This window comes from Kogia breviceps, chromosome 12 (genome assembly GCF_026419965.1).
Source record: "Kogia breviceps isolate mKogBre1 chromosome 12, mKogBre1 haplotype 1, whole genome shotgun sequence".
In the NCBI taxonomy this organism is placed as follows: Eukaryota; Metazoa; Chordata; class Mammalia; order Artiodactyla; family Physeteridae; genus Kogia; species Kogia breviceps.
In genome coordinates, this window is record NC_081321.1 from 91,567,936 (window position 1) to 91,588,465 (window position 20,530).

A 20,530-nucleotide genomic window follows, 5' to 3' on the forward strand; every position below is an offset into this window, starting at 1 on the left:
AAAGGAGAACAAGGGGTCAAGAATTATTCCAATTATTATGTTCAGATAAGTAAGATCCAGGGGTATCCTGGGCAAGCCTGACATATTAGGAAGAACTACAGCAGCTAAAAAAAGAGGGTGCCCACGGGGGGCCTAACTTGGGTTAATAGGTAACCTCAAATGATGTGTTCGCACTGTATAAACTGAACTTTACTGAGACTATAACACCTTAATAACTAAAAAAACTTAAAATTAACTCTCCTAGGTAAAGAAAATACTTCAATGTACATGAAACAAACTGAAGACTGAAATCAAGAAAAAGTCTTTGATGTTTGTGAGAGAATAAACATCTTTCCGAAGATGACTCGTAACCTCTTACCATTTGCATATGGTGTGACCATCTTCTTATTGGTCATTACACGTGCTGTAGCATTATTCACCTACAGATACAAAGTAGAAAGAAGGGGCAGGGAGGAAGTAAACCACATTAGGGAATATGGAGGTGCTCATTCAATAACAAAGTATTCAGTTTAAAATGTAAATTTCAGAGACAATTGATTTAAGTAATATAACAATATAAAATATTAATAATAGTATTTTAATTACAGTGTTCATTAAATGAGGCTAACAAGAGTAAAATGCAGTTTCTTGGTCTCCAAATGGAAAACTAGGGCAACTCTACCATCCAGGCCTCCAAAGAAAAAGTACATCTGCAAGTTCTCTGGAGGTCTTTTAAACAGAGAAGTCTCTGCATTGAGAAAATATGGAAAAAAATAATTGGAAACAGCTCTGTGTGCAGGTGAACTTTGAAGTTCATTAACAAAACAGAGGCTTGCTACATTGGTCAGGAAATAAATTTATAGGAAGATAGGAAAAAAAAAACCTGTGGATTTTACCTGCCCTGACGTTCAGCTTTTTTTATATGCTGGTATGAGATTTTACTGTTTGAGGTCCGTAAACAAATATAGGAACTTAGATTCCCATGTTGACAGACTTCAGGACCATTTTGAATTTTCTAGATTATGTGGCCCATTCATTTAAGAAGAAAGTTTTCATAAGGCCTTTAAATCAGGCACTTAAAAGAATTCAAAAAGTAAAGCTTATGTTTCTTTTGTTTTATGGTACTCTCTACCCTCATTACAGAACGGCATAATTAAAGCATTCTCAGTGGTAAGGTAAGTAGACGCTACAAAGATGGTGCTGATGAAGAAAAGATGAATGGAGCTTAGAAGCCAGGATACTGCAGCCCAGTGTCAGAACCGGCCTCAAAGCTCTTGCAAGGAGGGTAAAGCCTTACCATAGAACCTGGTTATACACTATGTTGTCAGGTATATAAAAACAGGCCAGTTTTTAAAAGAATTATAAAACATACAAAATATAGTATGTCTTATTTCGCTCTGGGAATTTATGTTATGTTAAATTTGAATAGTGATAAATTTGTTACCAAAAAAAAAAAAAAAACCAACCACATCAATTTTAGGTAGAAGTGGAACCAAAAATGTTTTAATATGTCTTTCAGGATTTGTATAGTGATGATCTTCCTATGTGAGGAAGAGAGCTGGAAACTCCATTTACTCTAGTTTGACCCACCAAATCATATCAACATTTCACATTTAAAAGAAAGAATGGGATACAACAATGATGAGACTGAGAGCATGCAGTTAAAAAACACACACACACACAAATAAAAGAAAGAAAAAAAACAATCAATTTTGGAAAGACAGGAGAAAGTGAAGAGCGAGGCTCTCACAGACAAGGATTAGAATGGGGCAAGAGTTTCCACTAGCTGCTAGAGCAGAAAGCACCCAAGCGCTTAAAGGAAAAATGGCCAGAACCAATCAGAAACCACCAGTCAGCAAAAGAGACCAATAGCTGCACAGAACAGAGAAGGGGTGGGGAAGGACTAGGGCAAAAGGCTAGGGAAAGAGCTTGGGTAAGGAGAACAAAAAAGCAGGGGAAGAGAAGAGAGAAAGTCAGGAAGGCTGTCACCCACAGGAGAGAGAGCTGTCAAGGGTAAAGAAAGAACAGTCATAGCTACAAACAGAGGTTTGGGAAAGAGGAAAAGGAGGAAAGGAAGTGGGGGCAGGAAGTGCATTAATAAAACCAGCCAAACTGGAGTTCAGTAACTCTGAGTAAGATGTGCAAGGGGAAAAAATCACCATGACGTCAGTACTCAAACAGCTCAGACTGCTACAAAACAATGTGTACATCCAAAGTCCAGGCGGCATTACTCAACAGCATTGAAAATAAAAGGGAGAGAGGAAAAGGAAGAGGAGCAAGTCAAATCACATTTTGTAGTGTTAATGTGAGATGGCAGATGGACTTTTTCTTTCTTATTTGTTTGTGATGACATTTAAAAAAAGCTTCTTCTCTAGTGCTTTTGTTTCACTTACCGCCAACGGGCACCAGCGCCAGCATTGTCTATAGTTACCATGGAAAGAGTGAGTCAAGTGAAGGGCCCTAAATGCTAAACCATTGGAAAGGGAGGGGGGGGGGGAAAAAGCAAAATATGCAGACATCTTACTCAAGATGGTGGCTTTTATATTTCATACTTTTAAAAACTGGGAAAGGGGAAAGGAGCCAGTTAACCTTCACTGCGTGATGAAAAGGGCTGGTGAGCGCCAGGTTGCCGACTCACTCACAGTACTAGTATGTATTCTACAGGCAGCCACCCAACCCTCTGCTGGAGGATTTTATCCAGTAACTGTTAAAATTCTAGATATTAAATATATTTTAAAAGCACATTAGTTTTGGATTCTTTCCTCCCCGCCCCCAACCTCTATGATCTTCTATTCCTTACTTGTCACACGCATGTGGAGGCGAACTGGCCTCCCAAGAGAGAGAGGATATTGGCTGGCCCCTTGATTCATTATAGGACACATTTCTAAACTGGGTAGTTTTTAGACATTTTAAAAGTTAGTTTTATTTTGGCCCGATTAGAGGAATTCAGAGTCTCGCAAACTGAAGCAAAGGAAAAAAATCAAAAGAGTAGAAGGATGAACATTTTGGAGGAAAAAAGTAAATGAAAAACAAAAACACATACATTCGCACACAGGTAAATCAAAATTAAAACCCCCAAACAACCAAAAAAATGGGAGGGGGGGAAGGATAGAAGTGTTAATTTTACGCATTTTAGTGCAAGAAGGTGAAGGACACAGAGACACAAAAACACAAACAAGACAGGGTTCCAAATGTGAAATAAGTGAGGCAATACATAAAAAGAGAAATAAAAATATAAACCAGAAATTGAATTATTGAAGACATGCACCTCGATTTTACGGCCCTCTACCACGGTGCCGTGTAATTTCTCCCTGGCCCTGTCTGCATCAGCACTATTCTCGAAAGTTACGAACCCGAATCCCTGCATGCAGCGGGAGAAGGGGGGAAAACATGCACATCGTTATATTGAAATACTGATCTCTTGGTAAATAGAAAAAAAAATATCACAGTATGAAACTGACATCAGCAACAACTCAGCAATACTCTCCCAAAGTCACATTTTTGGTCCATGCATATTTTGTAAAGGGAAATTAAATCCAATAAAAGAATAAAGAACTGTAGTAGTAGTGATAATAATAATAATGTAATTAACAACAATAATAACAATAATAAAATAAAGCATGTGAGGCCAGACCAAAATTAAGGTATAGAGTTACTCGGGTCAAACTATTCAACTGAGAATCTGAACATTTAAAAAAATCCCACCTTTCTTATTTCATGCTGCTAACATACATATCCTTTTATAAAATACTAAAAAGTAATTAAATCTATTATTCCCCAGTAACTTCTACATGAAACTTGATATTTAGGTGCAAACCTTGTATAATGAGTTTTTGAGGCGGTCTAATCGTTTTAGCCCCACTTTGCCTGTTGCTTATAGCACCATCAACTTCTCTGGGAACAGTATAATTTCAGATATAGTGTTCATGTTTGATTCTGTGGGTACTGGGTGTGGAAGAGGAGAGCACTCACGTTCATCTAAGCAAACGAAAATACCACTAAGCAGTGGTCAATTATGACTTTTCTTCAATGTGAATTTTAAACCACCAGACTGACACTCAAGAGTAAAAATATGTTCAGCTGAATTTCAGAAAATTGCTTACCCAAATTTGCCTAAATTTTGTTGAAGCCTACATCTGCCACTAAATGTATTAGTTTTTTCTATATGCAGAGAGAAAAAGGAATAGTCAAAAAGGCAATAGGAATGAGATCTATGTTAGTAACATCGGTTGCATACTATTTAATAGGAAAAGAATACCATAAAACAGCAATACAGTTGCTACTCTGAGTTAGGATTAATTTATTTGTCCATTGTAGATGCTGAAAAACAAACAAACAAACTATGGAGTTTTAATTTATTAAATAGAAAAAGCAGGAGACTGGGAGTTAACCCACTCTATTCCTTGGCCCACATTAAATCTGAAAAGACTGCCTGGGTCATTATCATTCTATCAATTTCAACACCAGCAGGATTTACTATATACTATAGGACTATTTCACAAAGCATTGTATCAGTTTCATGCTAGGTGCTCTGTCCTTATCTTTCCACTCTGCAACTATACAATTTTCTCAAGCTATTTATATCTGTAGAGTGGTAACTTCTTAGAATTTTCTGAGACAGTCCTCATGTCTCAATAGATTCACTGTCCCTCTAGCATTCTTCGAATATTCCATTGTAGGATAAGCTGAACCCTTTACTTTCACTGAAGTTCTGCTTTGCTGCTTAATACCATGAGTACTCCTATATATACAAAACATATTTTTAACTGAGATGGTAAATAATGTGCATTGCTCAATAAGATTTTATAAAAGCAACTCCATCATTCTGAAGGATCTGATTTCTCAGCACTTAAATGACTATATGGTTGGGTGGCAATCCACAGAGGATCCCAATGGATTATCTCTACCTTCAATTTGGCTATCTAGAAAGTGAAATGCTAAGCTGACAGAAATTTTTGAAAATATATGTAGCTTAGGACGGAATACTATGGGTAATTTTAATTCAAAATGTTCCTTAAAAATGTACATGTGTTGAAAACATCAATGGGAACACATTTTCAGAAACAAATTTTGATATCAACATGTTATAGCCACTTTGACAACTCAAGGTGAACAAGGGCCAGTTACTAATTAATTATGCCATTTGTCATCTGCGCTAGCATCTGATGAAGACACGAGGCCAGCTCTCCGACCCTGGAGAATCCTCCAATAGGAAAGTTAAACCTTTTAAAAAAGGGTACAGATAGTGATGAGTTTTTATATCACATTTTAGAAGTTCTATAAGCTGTATTTCAATTGATTGTCACAGCCTCATACATTTTATGCCCTGGGTTAAATTAATAAATTATAAACTAGTGGTTGGACAGCAGATTATGTAGAGGCTAATATACAAGTTTTTAATTTTAGCATTATGACTACACACAACCACATACATACACACATACTTGTGTGTCTTTTAAATGCACCCATGGGGTAGAAAGGATACACCTGTTGGTTTCCTTTTGAAAGTAAAGACATTGAGCCAATCTGAGGTTAAGTATTCAAGCATCAACAAGGCCCAGAGCACCAACAAGGTCTTCTTTCTTCCATGTAGCTTTTTCCTACAGCTAATGGTGAGAAAATTAGAAATTAAGCTCTGAAACCGAAATTCAGTATTCTATTTACTACGCTATATTAGTCCTACAATTCTGCTGATTTTCTCTTTCAAATCTAATGGCTCAATGTGTTCTATGAACCTCCTTTCTGTAATGTGTTGATGGACCATCATCTGTGACACAATGGCTGCATGGTATCATAAGTGCTGGCATCTTACCGTCAGCATATGACAAAGTTTAACATTAAAGTCTGCTTGTGTAAGATTTTTTCAATATAACTTCAGTATTCTGGAACAAAATTTCACTTTTAAATGCTTTAAAAGTGTTTTATAAGGAAAAGTGCTTATAAACTAAAGGAAATGCTAATCAAGATACCAAAGACATAAAAATGAAGCAATCTTTGCAGGCATATTTACTAGCGTAAGAGGAGGCAGAAGGCCTTGTTGATACTTTGGGACTCCTGATAAGAAACACAGAGGAAATAGGATTTCTTTCTTTCCTTCGAAGATAAATAGACCTTGTGTCAGGCAGAATAACAGCCCCCCCAAAGTTGTCCCTGTCCTAATCCAGAACCTGTGAATATGTTACCTTACATGGCAAAAGGGATTCTGCAGATGTGATTAAATTAATGATCTTGAGATAGGGAGATTATCCTGGATTATCCAGATGAGCCCAATGTAATCGCAAAGGTGCTTAGAAGTGAAAGAGGGAAAGAGGAGAGTCAGAATTGGAGACTGTAGCAGCCTGAGAAAGGCTGGGCTGGCTGTTGCTGGCTCTGAAGATGGAAGGGGGGCTACAGGCCAAGGAATGTGGGCTGCCTCCCAAAGCTGGAAAAGGCATGCAACGGAGCATCCCTTAGAGCCACCTGAAGGAACACAGCCCTCCGACACTTTGATTTTAGCCTAGTGAGACACACTTTGGACTTCTGACCTCCAGAACTGTAAGATAATAAATCTGTGTGGTATTAAGCCACCAAGTTTGTGATAATTTGTAGAAGCACTAGGAAATTAGTATATACCTCTTAGAATTAAGGCCTGTGATTAGGAAGGTGAGAAGCATAACCGGTATTTTTGGAATATTGTCCTTAAATATTTTTCTCTTGAGTTGAAACTTCAAATAGGTGGTTTTCCATCAACTCAACTTCCTGCCTGCTTATCTGTCACATTTACAACTTGGTTTTAAGAATATTAACTCAAATAAGGCTTGAAAAATATTTTAGTGTACTGTTTCTTCAATAAAATTTAGCACTTTTGAAAATACGCCAGAAATTGACCCAAGGATATTCACAGACTTAAAAAGTTACTAATAGGAAAACTCTCTTCCACGAAATTATGTTTAATGTTCTCTTATTCTTGGAAAGCTAATTCACATTAATTCTGGTCATTTGGATCTCTTGTTTTGAAAAAAATGTAATACCATTATGTCTAAACCTAACACATTTTCCTTAGAAGAGCTTCAAAATGATCATACAAGGTATCAAAAAGGGAAACATAATAACAGTCTGAACAGCTACAAAGTCAGACCCTTAACAGTACATATTTCAGGTATGTAAGAAGATAAAGAACAGATAAACAAAAAGTCAACTTTCATTTTTAAATTAAAAAAAAATGATGTCGCAACATTTGTCTATACCAGCATTATCCGATAAAAATATAGCATGAGCCACATATATAATTTCAAATTTTCTACTAGCTACATTAAAAAAGTAAAAACAAGTGAAATTAATTTCAACAATGTATTTTATTTAACCCAGTATAGACGACATACTATAATTTCAACATGGCATCATTATGAAACCACTATGAGTGAGATGTTTAACATTCTTTTTTGAGGTAAGTCTTTGAAATTGGTGTCTATTTTACACTTAAAGCACATTTCAATTTAGAGATGTGCCACGTTTCAAATGGTCAACATGGTCGCTGCGCTGAGCAATGAAGGTCTACACCTTTACCCTCTTACCTAAGGTTCTCAGCTCCCAAAGTTCTTCTTTGTTAACAATTTAAATACACCAGTGCTACATTCACAATTTACCAGCTATCTTCGCTGTCTTTTGGAAATTGAGGGATGCTGTGTTTATCAGGTACATGGTCGTGGTTAAAACTTCTACAGAGTGTGACAAAAATTTTATTATCTGCCTTGACATCCATTTGTCATCAAGGGCACACAGGAGCCGAATAACTGTCACCTTTTTAGTCTGGCCTCAGACTGCAGTAAATAACAAGCAACAGGATGAGCACTGTAAAAATATTTTTAAATTTGTATAATCTTTGAATTTTTCCATCTCAGAAGAATGAGAAAGAAAATTTACCATGTAACTTTTAAGGGAGAAATCAAAACCAGAAGGTTCTCCTGGGTATGGCCAGAACACAGAAATTAAAAAATAGATAAAAGAAAACTAAAACCCATAAAATGGTAGCAAAAGAAAATAAACTAAGACTTTTGGAAATACATGCACTGTTAATTCAGTTTTAAGTATAATGAAAAACATTTCATCTCAGCATTACCCATCAAGTTTTACTGAAAATCACGAAGGCCTACTCAGTGCAATTTCAAAGACAGTCTTTTGACTATATTTGGAAAGAAATAATTTCCCTTTGCATAAAATCAAAAGCCAGGGAAATAGGAGAGAAATTACAGCCTATTTCTTGTGTCTGAGGAATGGGAATAGAGGTTTTATCTTCCCTAACTCCAGCCTAGACATAAGCTGAACCCAAACCCAGATTCCCAGCATTCCGGAAATCCACCTGAGAGAAGTAATGCAAACACATTAACTAAAAATCTGCTAGAAATCTCAATAATTGTTGCTGTGCCCTATTCTGCAGTCCTTTAGAGGACTTAATAATTGACACTGTGTGAAGAAGAAGAGCTTCTATACATTCAATATTTATAAAACGTGTCACTTCAAAAGTGACAACTATTCTCAAAGTATGCTGACAAAACTTTATGGAAAATATAAATGTTAGAATCTGTATATTTCTCTTTAAAATAAGCTTGATAATTATCACAAACAAAATGTTATGGGGCTGGGTTATAGTGAACAGGATGGTGGAAGGTCTGAATTTCAACAGTGAAATAAACTTTTGAAAACAACAAGTGCTCAGTTACTGAAAAAGCGTCTAGCAGACAGTACAGGGTCAAGAGTATTGGTTGTTGAACTAGGTGACCACTGTTTAGTGTTCTGTTTAAGATTCTATGTGAGAATGTGTGAGAAAAAAGAAAAAAGGAAGGAAATACATGAGAATATTGTGAATATTCCATTTAATGAACTATGTATGCTTTTCCCCCTTACTTCTCATTAAATGTCATGTTTTCCTTTTATAATGGTTTTTAAAAGGGTGCTTTTTAAAAATTGTTACTCAAAGGATCTATAAGGAGAATGACAATATAATTTATTGTTCAAACTAGGATACTTTGAGGGAGAAAGGGGACATTATTAATTGTTAAGACAACAAGTATAAACTGGGACTATCCTGGATAAATCAGGATATATGGCCACTCTCCTTATACACTAACTTCTTATTGTTTGTATTACTACTTTGTCACGACTGGTGAAATTTGGAGAATCAATAATGCTATACAAATCTGTTTCATCATTTTCTAGATTCTATCTGAGTACCTCAGTTAACTTTCTGGAAGGGGTATCATTTTTCATCACATATCTTAATTAAACATTTTCAAAAGGATAGTCTATCTTTCCTTCAGTTAATCACAGAAAACTAAATACAGCTGACTTTATGTTTTTACAAAGGAGTAGGGAGTAAAAAGAACATTTTCAAAAATCACATGAAATAATTTAAGTAAATATGTATGTATGTAGATGCATGTAAACGAAATAAATTCATTTCATAAAAACCAAATTCAGAATATGAAGGTCAAAGAAGAAAAAAGGAAAATAGTCAACAACAAAGAAACAACTACTTTCTGGAACACAGAAATTCTACTCCCCCGGCAAGGTGGAAAGGTAGACTACTAGCAGGCAGGGAAGGAATGGGCATGGCAGCAAGACCGTGTTCACTTATGTTTTTAAGGAGGTATATTCTCAAACCCGGGGCCAACGATCTCATAAAAAATACGACGTGGTAATAAAGAGTTGCTTTTTGTTTTGCAGTCACTTGGCTAAATACTGTTTTACATGTAAGTATTACTTATCTCTAAAAACTTGTCAGTTTTTCCATTATTGCTTCAGAAAAAAATCAATAAAGCTAATTTCTGTACAGGAAAGCACTCTGTTAAAAGACTGAGCAATTCTTAGCTAAACAATAGGACCATATAAGTCTCCTTTTCTCTGGTTCCTTTCAAGACATGCTGTAATTTTATAGTCAACCCCAGACACAAAAGTAATGAGACACTAAACTTAATTTACAAAAAGAAAAGTACTCATTAATTTATCTCAGGTGGATCCCAGAAGACGCATCTAGGTTTTGACTCCAAAATAAATCTCTATTAATGAGCCCATTCCAGCTAAGAACTTTAGGTAGCAGTTAAGAAGGGCAAAGGATGAAGACAGGTTTTTGTATCAGTTCTAGAAGGCAGGTCCAAGACAATTCTGAACTCTGCTTTGTTTTAAAAACATTTTCCAATTAGTACACAGTCTGTCTACCCTTCAGCAGCCCAAAGATAAAAGGGCAGTGAGGACACAGCATCAAGCTGAGAGAGGCAGCATATACTTTTAGATTCCCCAAAGAGAAAAAGAAGGCTTGTGTCACTTTAAAATGAAAATTACAGGGGAGGAGCAATTGAATTGGGTAAATTAAAAATTTTTTGGTAGTAGGCAAATCCTTGAAGTCAATGAAAGAAGCCTTAGAAAGATCAATTTCCTTTGCTTCACAAGAATTCAATCAAATTATTTTCTTGGTAAGGAGCAAAGTCCTCAATGCCTGATAGAATTTTATTGGGCTTCCAGTTGTTAGTCTAGCTAAGAATGTTTTAAGTGCAAACACTTAAAACCAAAAATATTTAAACTACTGGTTCAGATAAACAGTGTGGTCAATAATCTTCATGTATTTATTTCACATTCATGTGCTTCTCATCTCTAAACCATTGTCATTTTTCTACCTTGTATCTAAAAAGTTCACACAAAAATAACAGCAAACTATACAACAAAAGAATAGATATCCACTGTGAGGAAATTACAAGTATAAACAGTTTTACTGGTTACAGTTTGAATAGATTTCACTTTAAGAATACTTACCAAGTTAAGTGCTGGAGAAAGTTCTGTATAGGCATAATTAATCTTTTTTTGTTTTAACTGAAAACTGAAAGCTTAGAGTATAATTACCTCTTTAATAATTAACAAATAATTATTACAGTCAGAATTAAACATTTTTAGTGTTGATGCATTCTATAAAGGAAGGGAATAATAAACAGAAGCATTAGGAAAGCACAAACATTTGTATTAGTATAGATGGGGGCAGGAAGTATCTGTAACTCTGTAGATATGTTATTAGTTCCCAAAGTATGGTGAATTTGGAGTAGGAAATTAAGAGAGGTAAATATTAGCTTATTTATTTACTTTATTTCGCTTTTCTCAAATTACATTCTTAGAGATTTAATCATAGCCAAGGGCTATTTTCAAAGTTCAGTAGGGATGACCAAATGAAAATTCATTTCAAAATCTGGTCTAACCTAAAAATGCAAGTAGAACTGAACATAGCAAGGTAAATATTTACAAGCCTGCCCACCGCTGATTGTGTCTGTGGAGTGTATTCCGTTTGTTGAGGAAGAAGAAAACTCTCAAATAAAACTTTCTGAAATTCAGTTTATCAAATATTTTTGCACAACACCATTGTAAGACTTTACAATTCCTTCATTCCTAACAGCACTGCTGCTTATTTTAGTGCATAAAAATTCTAAACCATACAGATTGGGAATTTAAAACAGTAAATTATTATGTTCATCCTCATGCAAAAAAACCCCAACTCACTGTCTTTATAATTGAAGTGACTCTCAGTCCTGAAGCTTGCCTATCTGGGTATAACTAAAAGGAGGACATCCACAGTGAATACCTGAGTCACTACTCCCTGTTTTCAAGCTTTGTCAGAATTTACTGAACAGAGAGAACAAGTCAACTGAAAAACTGAAATATATATTTGTTCTAAGTATGTCATTTTGAAGTCCGATTTTTAAAACCTGAACTGTTCTGGTAGAATTCAGACTAGAATTCTCACAGAATTTCACTTTTTCCCAGTCTTCTCTCTCGTCCTTTACAATAAGAAGCTTAGGCCAAATTTAAATCTGAGAAAGGACTGACATCTCCTACAGCCTTTCTTCCTTAGGGCCACACTCTCCCCTCAAACCTCTCTCATTTCTATACCATCACTCTCCCAATTTAAGATTTAGGAAAAATTTGGCCACGCAGTGGCTTATGTTTAGAGGTAATCTAATCAAGCTAGATCATTGGGATACTTTTTGCAGGCTTGAAAAACAGCTTAAGTTTTCTGACTATTTACTATTTTAAATAAAACAAAACTAAAAGAAACCAAGCACACAACACTGAAATGGAGCTTACCTTAGAGCCACGTTCATTAAAGATTATTTCTACATCTAGGATTTTGCCAAACTGCTGCAGAGAGAAAAATAAAAACATTTACTCATGTTCAGCTTTTTATCCATATACTTTACTTTCTTCTGAAAGAGGAAGAGGTGGTTTTTTTTCTTTAAACTACTTATTTAACATTCACGTTTCTAATTGTTGGTAGGTCCCAATATCAGTTGTTGATTTTTCCTCATCATTGAGCTGATAATTTTTCCTTTTTTAATTCACTCACTCATGCATTATCCACCTCTTTATAGTGGAAGCTGTTTTCAGAAGTTATTCACAGCGTCACTGTATTACATGCTTCTTCACATGGACAAGAACTGGGGGGTTTTCCTAACTACACCTCTAACTTTTGGAATCGTAAGTAGAAAGATATACTATTGATGGCTGTTTTTCTTCCCTTTCTTGTTTTTTTGGGCCGCACCTCTCACGGCAGGCAGGATCTTACTGACCAGGGATCGAACCCATGACCCCTGCAGTGGAAGCTCCAAGTCTTAACTATTGGACCAACAGGGAAGTCCTTCCTTTTTTTTTTTTTTTTAAATTAATAAACGTAAACCACATTTACTGGAAAAAATACAGAAAATATAGATAAACAAAAAGGAAAAGGGAAAACAAAAAATGAAGATCATCTGCAATCCCAACATCTTAACATTTTGGTGCACAGCCTTCCCAGCTTTTCCTTAGGCGTGTATGTGTGTGTGTGTGTGTGTGTGTGTGTGTGTGCGCGCGCGTGTGTGTGTGCGTGTGTGCGCGCGTGTGTGTGTGTGTGTTTAATTTTCTTAAACTTAATATACTATGAATAACTTTCCAAATCAATAAATATATGTCTGTGTTATCTCTATAGGCTACACACTATTTTCCAGCATACCAAACATTCATGGACATTATGGATGATTCTATCGATATTTATTTGCCACTTCAATATTTCTGCAATAAACATCATCTAGAATATTTAAAATAATAACTTTGTTTAGAAATTAGTTAAATATTTTTACATTTGGAATATCAAACAAAGCTAAAAACACAACACCTAAATAACTCTATTGCTAGGTAGCTAAATAGCTGATGAGAGGGGCATACAAAAAACACAGTAGTTATTTGGAGGAGATGTATATATAAGGTGATAAAACTACCTGTTTTAATCAATACCTGAATGAACTGAAGTGAGGGAATGTGCAGTAAATCTCCAATATCTTTTTGGCTCACATTTCCCTTTGAGAACTAGACTCACAGACCCAATTATCTATTTCACTTGGATTTCAAACTAGACTTTGGGAAACGTGAAGAAACTAAAAAAGGAAAAGAACAAAACAGAGATCATGTTTTCTTATTGGGTTGAATCATTACTATCTTTATCAAAAAAACATGTATTAAGAGCCTAAGTTTTCTAGAGTAAGACTTCTGGACTTGATTCCAGTTTCACCATTTAATAGAAAATCAGAAAAATCAAGGGAAGAGGAAAATGTCTTATTTTAGGAAGGAGAGCATTTTACTTTATTTCTATGTCTATCCAAAAAACTGCAATTTGTATGGTATTTTAGAGTTTGTTTTCTTTTACATTTTCTAATTCATCTTTATAATAAACTTCCAGAGGAAGAACTGGTTAAGGAAAATGAGACTAAAAGAAGGTACTCAACAAGTTTGCAGAGGTAATAAAATGGAAATAAAATAGAACATGGTTATCTCTGCTCTTTACCAATGCTACTGTCCTTCTAAATACTGATAGGTACTAACTATGTGGAAGAAGACAGCAACCAGGTATCTCCTGCAATGAACATTTTATTTTATTTTTGCACTTAGTGTCTTATGAGAAGGGCTTATACATTTCAAGAAATTACTGACAACTGGCCTAGGCAGATCTTTAGTGGACACTGTTTTTCTGCCTCAACAGGGAAAACACTTCTGACAGATGAGGATGCATTCCATTTTCACAGACCTTCAGAGATTTATGTTCCATATTATCTCTGATAATTCAGTAGAGAACCTAGTAACTCATACCCCTGGGAAGTTTCTTCTTAAACGTAACCTAAATTCTTTTTTCTTTTTAAATTTATTTATTATTTTTGGCTGCGTTGGGTCTTCGTTGCTACGTGTGGGTTTTCTCTAGTTGCGGCGAGCGGGGGCTACTCTTCGTTGCGGTGCGCAGGCTTCTCATTGCGGTGGCTTCTCTTGTTGTGGAGCATGGGCTCTAGGTACGCGGGCTTCCGTAGTTGTGGCACGTGGGCTCAGTAGTTGTGGCTCGCGGGCTCCAGAGCACAGGCTCAGCAGCTGTGGCGCACAGGCTCAGTTGCTCCACAGCATGTGGGATCTTTCCGGACCAGGGCTCGAACCCGTGTGCCCTGCACTGGCAGATGGATTCCTAACCACTGTGCCACCAGGGAAGTCCCATAACCTAAATTCTTTATGTTGCCCTTTATATTTTCTGTTGCTCTCTTTTCTGTAGAGCTGGAGAATAGCTGGCTACCATTTCATGTCGAAAAGCTCTTCCAGTGCTTCAAAAATATCATTAAATCTCAACCCTGGCCTTGCCTTTGGTGTAGAAAACACATCCAGGAAGTCAGCTGTAAGTGACAGAACTCTGCTCCAGGGTCTTGTCACCATGAAGTGGCCACAACCGAGACTTAAAGAAGGGCATTTGTTTTTCTGACAAAGCATTAGGCGGCTATCTAAATAACTAAAACAAAAATCAATTATTTCTTACTCCTAGTTAAAATTAAGTGTTTGATCAAATTAAAACAGGCAACAACACCTTAGCCCCAAAAAAGAATTAAGATTCTCAGTAGCCATTCATTTCTGAGTAACTTAAATATTTGCTATTATACTTCGTTTTCATGACAGCGATTCTGGGAGGAAGTAAACAGCTGGAAGAACATGCCAGGCAGCAAACTAACCCCCTATACCTGATTTTAGATCACAGATATTATTTCACTTAATTCATAACCCTTTGAAAGGCAGGGACTACTGTCTTGTCCTGATTTCAGCGCTTGGGTTTTCTGAACGTCCTAAGAAACCCCTCAGTCCCAGGCAAACTGGGTTGTGGAGTCATCTTATGTATGTGAGAATTTGCAAGGATAATGTCTAGAATAGGCCAGGTGATGGGAAAGTTTCTAAAGGCTAATGAAAATAATGATTTACCTCAGGATCTTTCTCAACATACTTGTAGTTTTATCCTAAAGTAGTAATGACTAATAATACATCTGGTGAGTTAAAATATATTTTCATTGTAAAACCATAAAAGGACTTCAGAGACTTACCCCAAACATCTGCCGGAGGTCAGGATCCCGGAAGCGGAAAGGAATATTAGAGACATGCAGGCGTTTAGGGGTAGATTTACTCTCTGAATTTTCACTACTTTGCGTCTGTGACTGCTGGCCTTCTGTCTGTGCGCCCCCTTCTGTCTGCTAAGCAAAGAAATAAACAACATTAAGGGAAAAAATAAATACAATTATTTCACAAGAATTACATAAAATAATTGAAGTCCTCCCCCACCCAAATCATTCTCAAACAGTGTGTCTTTAAATAAAATTACAGCTGTCCTTTCAAACAGAAAAAAACCTAAGATGTTATCTGTGTTCAAAATGCTATAGTTTACCAAAAAATTTAGGTCTTTTGCATATTTACAGTACGTTAGTAAAGTGGGAGATACTAGAAACACTAAGTGACTTGCTCAAGATCACATGGAGAGGAACTTCCCTGGTGGTCCAGTGGTAAAGAATCCACCTTACAATGCAGGGGACGTGGGTTCAATCCCTGGTCAGGGAACTAAGATCCCACATGCCATGGGGCAACTAAGCCCGTGCGCCACAACTACTGAGCCTGTGTGCCACAACTACTGAAGCCCGTGTGCCTAGAGCCTGTGCTCCGCCACTACAATAAGAAGCCCACGCACTGCAACGAAGAGTAGTCCCCTGCTCACCGCAACCAGAGAAAGCCTGCGTGCAGCACCGAAGATCCAACACAGCCATAAATAAACAAACAAATAAATAAAATAATGATAAATTAAAAAAATAAAAATAGTACTTTGTCCTTAGATTCTTTGAGAAGTTCCTATTTTTGAGATCTTTCCATTTTGAAAATAAAGAGTCTGTGGTATAATACCTACTTGTGGAGATACCAGTATTTCTTGTCTATCATTTCAGGAAATAAGGGAATATTTTTATATTTCATTCCCTCTATTAGTTCCAGGGTTTATGACTACTGGGTTACCAAAGTACTGTAATATTATTTATGAAGAGGAGACACCTAGTGACAAAGGGCCCTTTGCTCAAAAACTGAAGAAGCTTCTTACTCTGAAAACAATCTGTACCCTCTTCCCTAATTTATGCGATTCCTCCTACTTCAGCAGAGGGAATCTACCCTGCTGTAGCCCAGAGCAAAGTTGCATTTAGAAAAATCTGTTGGGAAAGGCTTGAAGCGACCCTGCCTAATCTACTACATACCCATAAATGCTAGATTTGTATATATCCATAGTGAAAGAACATAGGTGAGTGTGGGTGTGCATTTTTTTTTTTTTTTTTTTTTTGCGGGCCTCTCACTGTTGCGGCCTCTCCCGCTGCGGAGCACAGGCTCCGGACGGACGCACAGGCTCAGCGGCCATGGCTCACGGGCCCAGCCGCTCCGCGGCATGTGGAATCTTCCCGGACCAGGGCACGAACCCGTGTCCCCCACATTGGCAGGCGGACTCTCAATCACAGCGCCACCAGGGAAGCCCGGGTGTGCATTTTTAATCATGAATCTCTTTTGCAATGTCCCAGGCATGTGTTAATTACTTTTCAGTAAGTCCTCAAAAAATTGCTAGTTGAGAAATACTTTTGACAAATACCTAACAGGTGTGATAAATTGTAGGCATTCAAAAACCATTTACTTTGAAGTATTAATTTGACAATTTAAGAACCTTATGTTTTTACTATTCCCTGTGAAGCACATGCCAAACTGGATGGCTCATTGAGACGATGAAACCAACACACTTTCAAAACAGGAGTGGAACTTGCTGTTCTTATTATCTCAATTGAATGAGAACTGAGTCCCTCTAGCAGATTCTGGGTGACACGGAATGGATCCCCCTACTCTGACCCAGTGTTCAGCTAAAAGAAACTGAACCAGAGATACCTTTGGCTCAGAGATGTTTGAACCATGTTGAAATGAAGTTTGAGACTTTAACATATAAAGGATAAACAGGAATGAACTCCAAAGGTATACCAGCTTTTCAAGTGTCAATCTAAGGGATGGCCGCTTTTATCTCCTTCCATTCAGGCCTCACAGATGGCCTCACTGTGCGATTATTCACATGGTACAAAAATAGCAGGAAAGGAAAGAGCTGCAAAGCCATGTTCTGCGACAGTGTAAGGTTTTCAATCCTCAATCTGGGCACAATGAAGACTAAACAAAACACATTCCATTCAAAGAGGAAACTCACTAAGTTACTAAAAAGCAGCATCATGGACACCAAAGCAACGAGCACAAGCATCGATTACAACTGATGCTCATTCGAGCACCTTCCAACTTGCCTCTCACATCTCACAGCTGGATCACATAAAGCTCTTTCTTCAATCAAACTTTAAAATCACCAGATCTGATCTGAAGGATGACAGTGTTATCACTCAGAGAAAAGTTAAAAAGACCGATTCTAGCTCCAAACCATAGTTTTATATATAGCTTATATATGTAGACTATGTAGTCTGTAAAAGGGTATGTGAGGTGGCAGGCTCAGCAGCCACCTGTTCACATATGTTGTGAGTTTTGCTGCAAACTTATGAAAAAATTATTGACTTTCAGAACTTTACAGATTTTGGAATTGTGGATAAGAGACTGGAGAGCTCTTTTTCTTCCATCTCATCTTTCAACCTTCCAATGAAGTTTTTTCATTTTGTTGACATGTTTTTAATTTCAAGGGCTCATTTTTCTTCTCTGAACCCCCCATTCCCCTCACCTTTTAAACTAGCAATTCAGGGACCTCCCTGGTGGCACAGTGGTTAAGAATCCGGCTGCCAGTGCAGGGGACACAGGTTCTATCCCTGGTCTGGGAAGATCCGACATGCCGCAGAGCAACTAAGCCTGTGTGCCACAACTACTGAGCCTGTGCTCTAGAGCCCACGAGCCACAACTACTGAGCCCGCGTGCCACAACTACTGAAGCCCGCGCACCTAGAGCCTGTGCTCCGTGACAAGAGATGCCACTGCAATGAGAAGCCTGCGCACCGCAAGGAAGAGTAAACCCCGCTCGCCGCAACTAGAGAAAGTCCATGTGCAGCAACGAAGACCCAATGCAGCCAAAAATAAAACAAACAAACAAACAAAAACTAGCATTTCATTCTTGTTTAGTGGATGCAATACCTTCTCTTATCTCTTTGAGGATATAAATTATTGTTTTGGTAATTTCTGAGGAGAAAGGGGTTCCTTTTCTTCCAAATTTCTCTTTTTGTTTGTTAGTTTTTATTCTCTATTTTCCATGGTGTAGGTTTTCCCCAGGTATCTAGTAATCCTTGGTTGTCGTGTTCATAACTAAGAATTGAGGTGGGGAAAGTAGCTAAAAACTGTCTGCAAGTTCTGAGTGGGTGGGATAGAGAGGCTTGATGACTTTGTGATTCATTCTAGGTTCAGTTAGGTAAGCAATTTCGTGGGGAACCCCCGACTCATGCATCTTTAAGTCCTTCCTCTTGAGTTAGATTATCTAGAGGAGAGTTTCCCAAATCTAACTGGAGCTGTGTTTCTGAGAAAACTGTTTTTAAAAAAAATTTTATTTTTTGGTTATATTATTATTATTTTTGCCATGTAGCATGTGGGATCTTAGTTCCCTGACCAGGGATAGAATCCGTGCCCCCTGCAGGGTAAGGGCGGAGTCTTAACCACTGGACCACCAGGGAAGTCCCTGGAGTCATGTTTTTGAAATTCAAATTTTTGTGGTATAAACTGAATCATTTCTCAGCTTTCTCCCACTACCGGCTTAGGGATAAACTCATTTGGGTCTGCTGAGTTAGTTACTAATTGGCCATCTGCTTTCTAGCTTCCAAAATGATTAATTCTCCTGTTCTTATTTTTTATATTCCTAAAAACACACAGACACAACCACCATTTATTGTACTTTTAGAGGAAGCAAAATCAGATGGATGTATTCAAAAGTAACCTGAAACAAGTGTTTAATAAAATCTTATAATACTATATGCACATATTTTAATGAAGGCAGCAAAATAGGTCAACACAGCCTATATTTGTTTTGAGTTGACTTGTATAAAATATTTTGGGAAACAAGGCTCGCTTTCAAAAATAACCTTAGTGTCTCAAGAAGGAAGAGCCTGCAGTATAGCCCTTCTCCAATGCATACATGAAAGGCTGAGGTAGAACAAGCAGAGACCTCAGAAATGAGACATGGTAATCATCTTACAGCAAATCTATAAATACAAGATTTTTTCCTTTCTCTGTTCTTCAGAGCCTAGAACTACTTTAGATATAAGCTGAGGATGATTAAAATATTTTGGGATAAGGAGACATGACAACTAAGTGCAATGTGGGATCCTGGACTGGATTCAGAACAGAAAACTGGTGACTGAATAAGGTCTATATTTTACTTAATAATATTGTACCAACACTTCTTATTGCCGGGTTCTGAAAATTGTACTATACCAACGTAAGATGTTCACATCAGAAGAAGTTAGGTAAAGAATATGGAGAAACTTTCTGTACTCCTTTTGCAACTTTACTGTAAATCTAAAACTATTTCAAAACACAGAGTTTTAAAAAAAGAATTTTGGGATGTCAGATTCTAAGCCCTACAGAATATTAGAACACAGAATGTTTAGTTGCTTTAAGACTATATACAGGCACAATTGTAGACAAATACTTTTGTTCATATTCAATATGTGGGTCAGACCACTTATAAAAGTCAGAAATGGGCTGAAAAGCCCATCTGTTTCAAACTGTTGGCATGGTGAAGAAAAAAAAAAAAACCACATTTAATCTAATAGTCCTATTATGTATTCCCAAACTAGAAATAGTTTAATTTGTAAATCTTTTTTACTTGCAAAAGGCCAGTCACAAAGTTTCATCTCCTTGCAGCATTTTCCCTTAAGAGCTCATTGTTTTACGAACAAAAATATAAATGATTCCTAGTTGGGTTCAATTTCTTTTGGATAGGGGATTGGCCTTCAGTCAAGGTGTAAGTGAATCCTCCTCATAGGATGAATTAGATATTCTCAAGATTTTATAAATCAGTCACATATAGTGCAAGGGGCATGGTTGTAAAAGCTGCAAAGTTTAAGACCAAACTTATCAAAGATAATAGATATTTCTATTAATTGCTAAAAGTAGAGCTGCCACGTGAACTGCCACACAATTCATATAGATTTGAAATTAAGCAATTGTTAACAGAGTTCTTATTTGGTTAGATTCATATTGGTTTTCTTAAAGGGATCACATTAGAC

The 20,530-nt window shown here is 36.9% G+C and overlaps 1 protein-coding gene across 50 annotated transcripts in view; it reads right to left on the reverse strand.

The window, feature by feature from the left end:
• The window catches only part of RBFOX2 (RNA binding fox-1 homolog 2), a 262,010-nt gene that overhangs the window by 25,713 nt on the left and 215,767 nt on the right, over positions 1 to 20,530 (reverse strand). For 25 of the 50 annotated variants that reach the window (XR_010835919.1, XR_010835920.1, XM_067010081.1 and 22 more), the window contains 4 exons: positions 15,369 to 15,515; positions 12,082 to 12,135; positions 3,248 to 3,340; positions 359 to 419 (listed from right to left, as the gene is read on the reverse strand). Coding sequence is in view for 48 of the 50 variants with exons in the window: in XM_067010081.1 (XP_066866182.1) it covers positions 359 to 419; positions 3,248 to 3,340; positions 12,082 to 12,135; positions 15,369 to 15,515 (355 nt within the window). In the remaining 2 variants the exon portion in view is untranslated. The remainder of the gene's footprint in view (positions 1 to 358; positions 420 to 3,247; positions 3,341 to 12,081; positions 12,136 to 15,368; positions 15,516 to 20,530) is intronic. The other 25 variants (XM_067010082.1, XM_067010078.1, XM_067010076.1 and 22 more) reach the window with 3 other exon arrangements.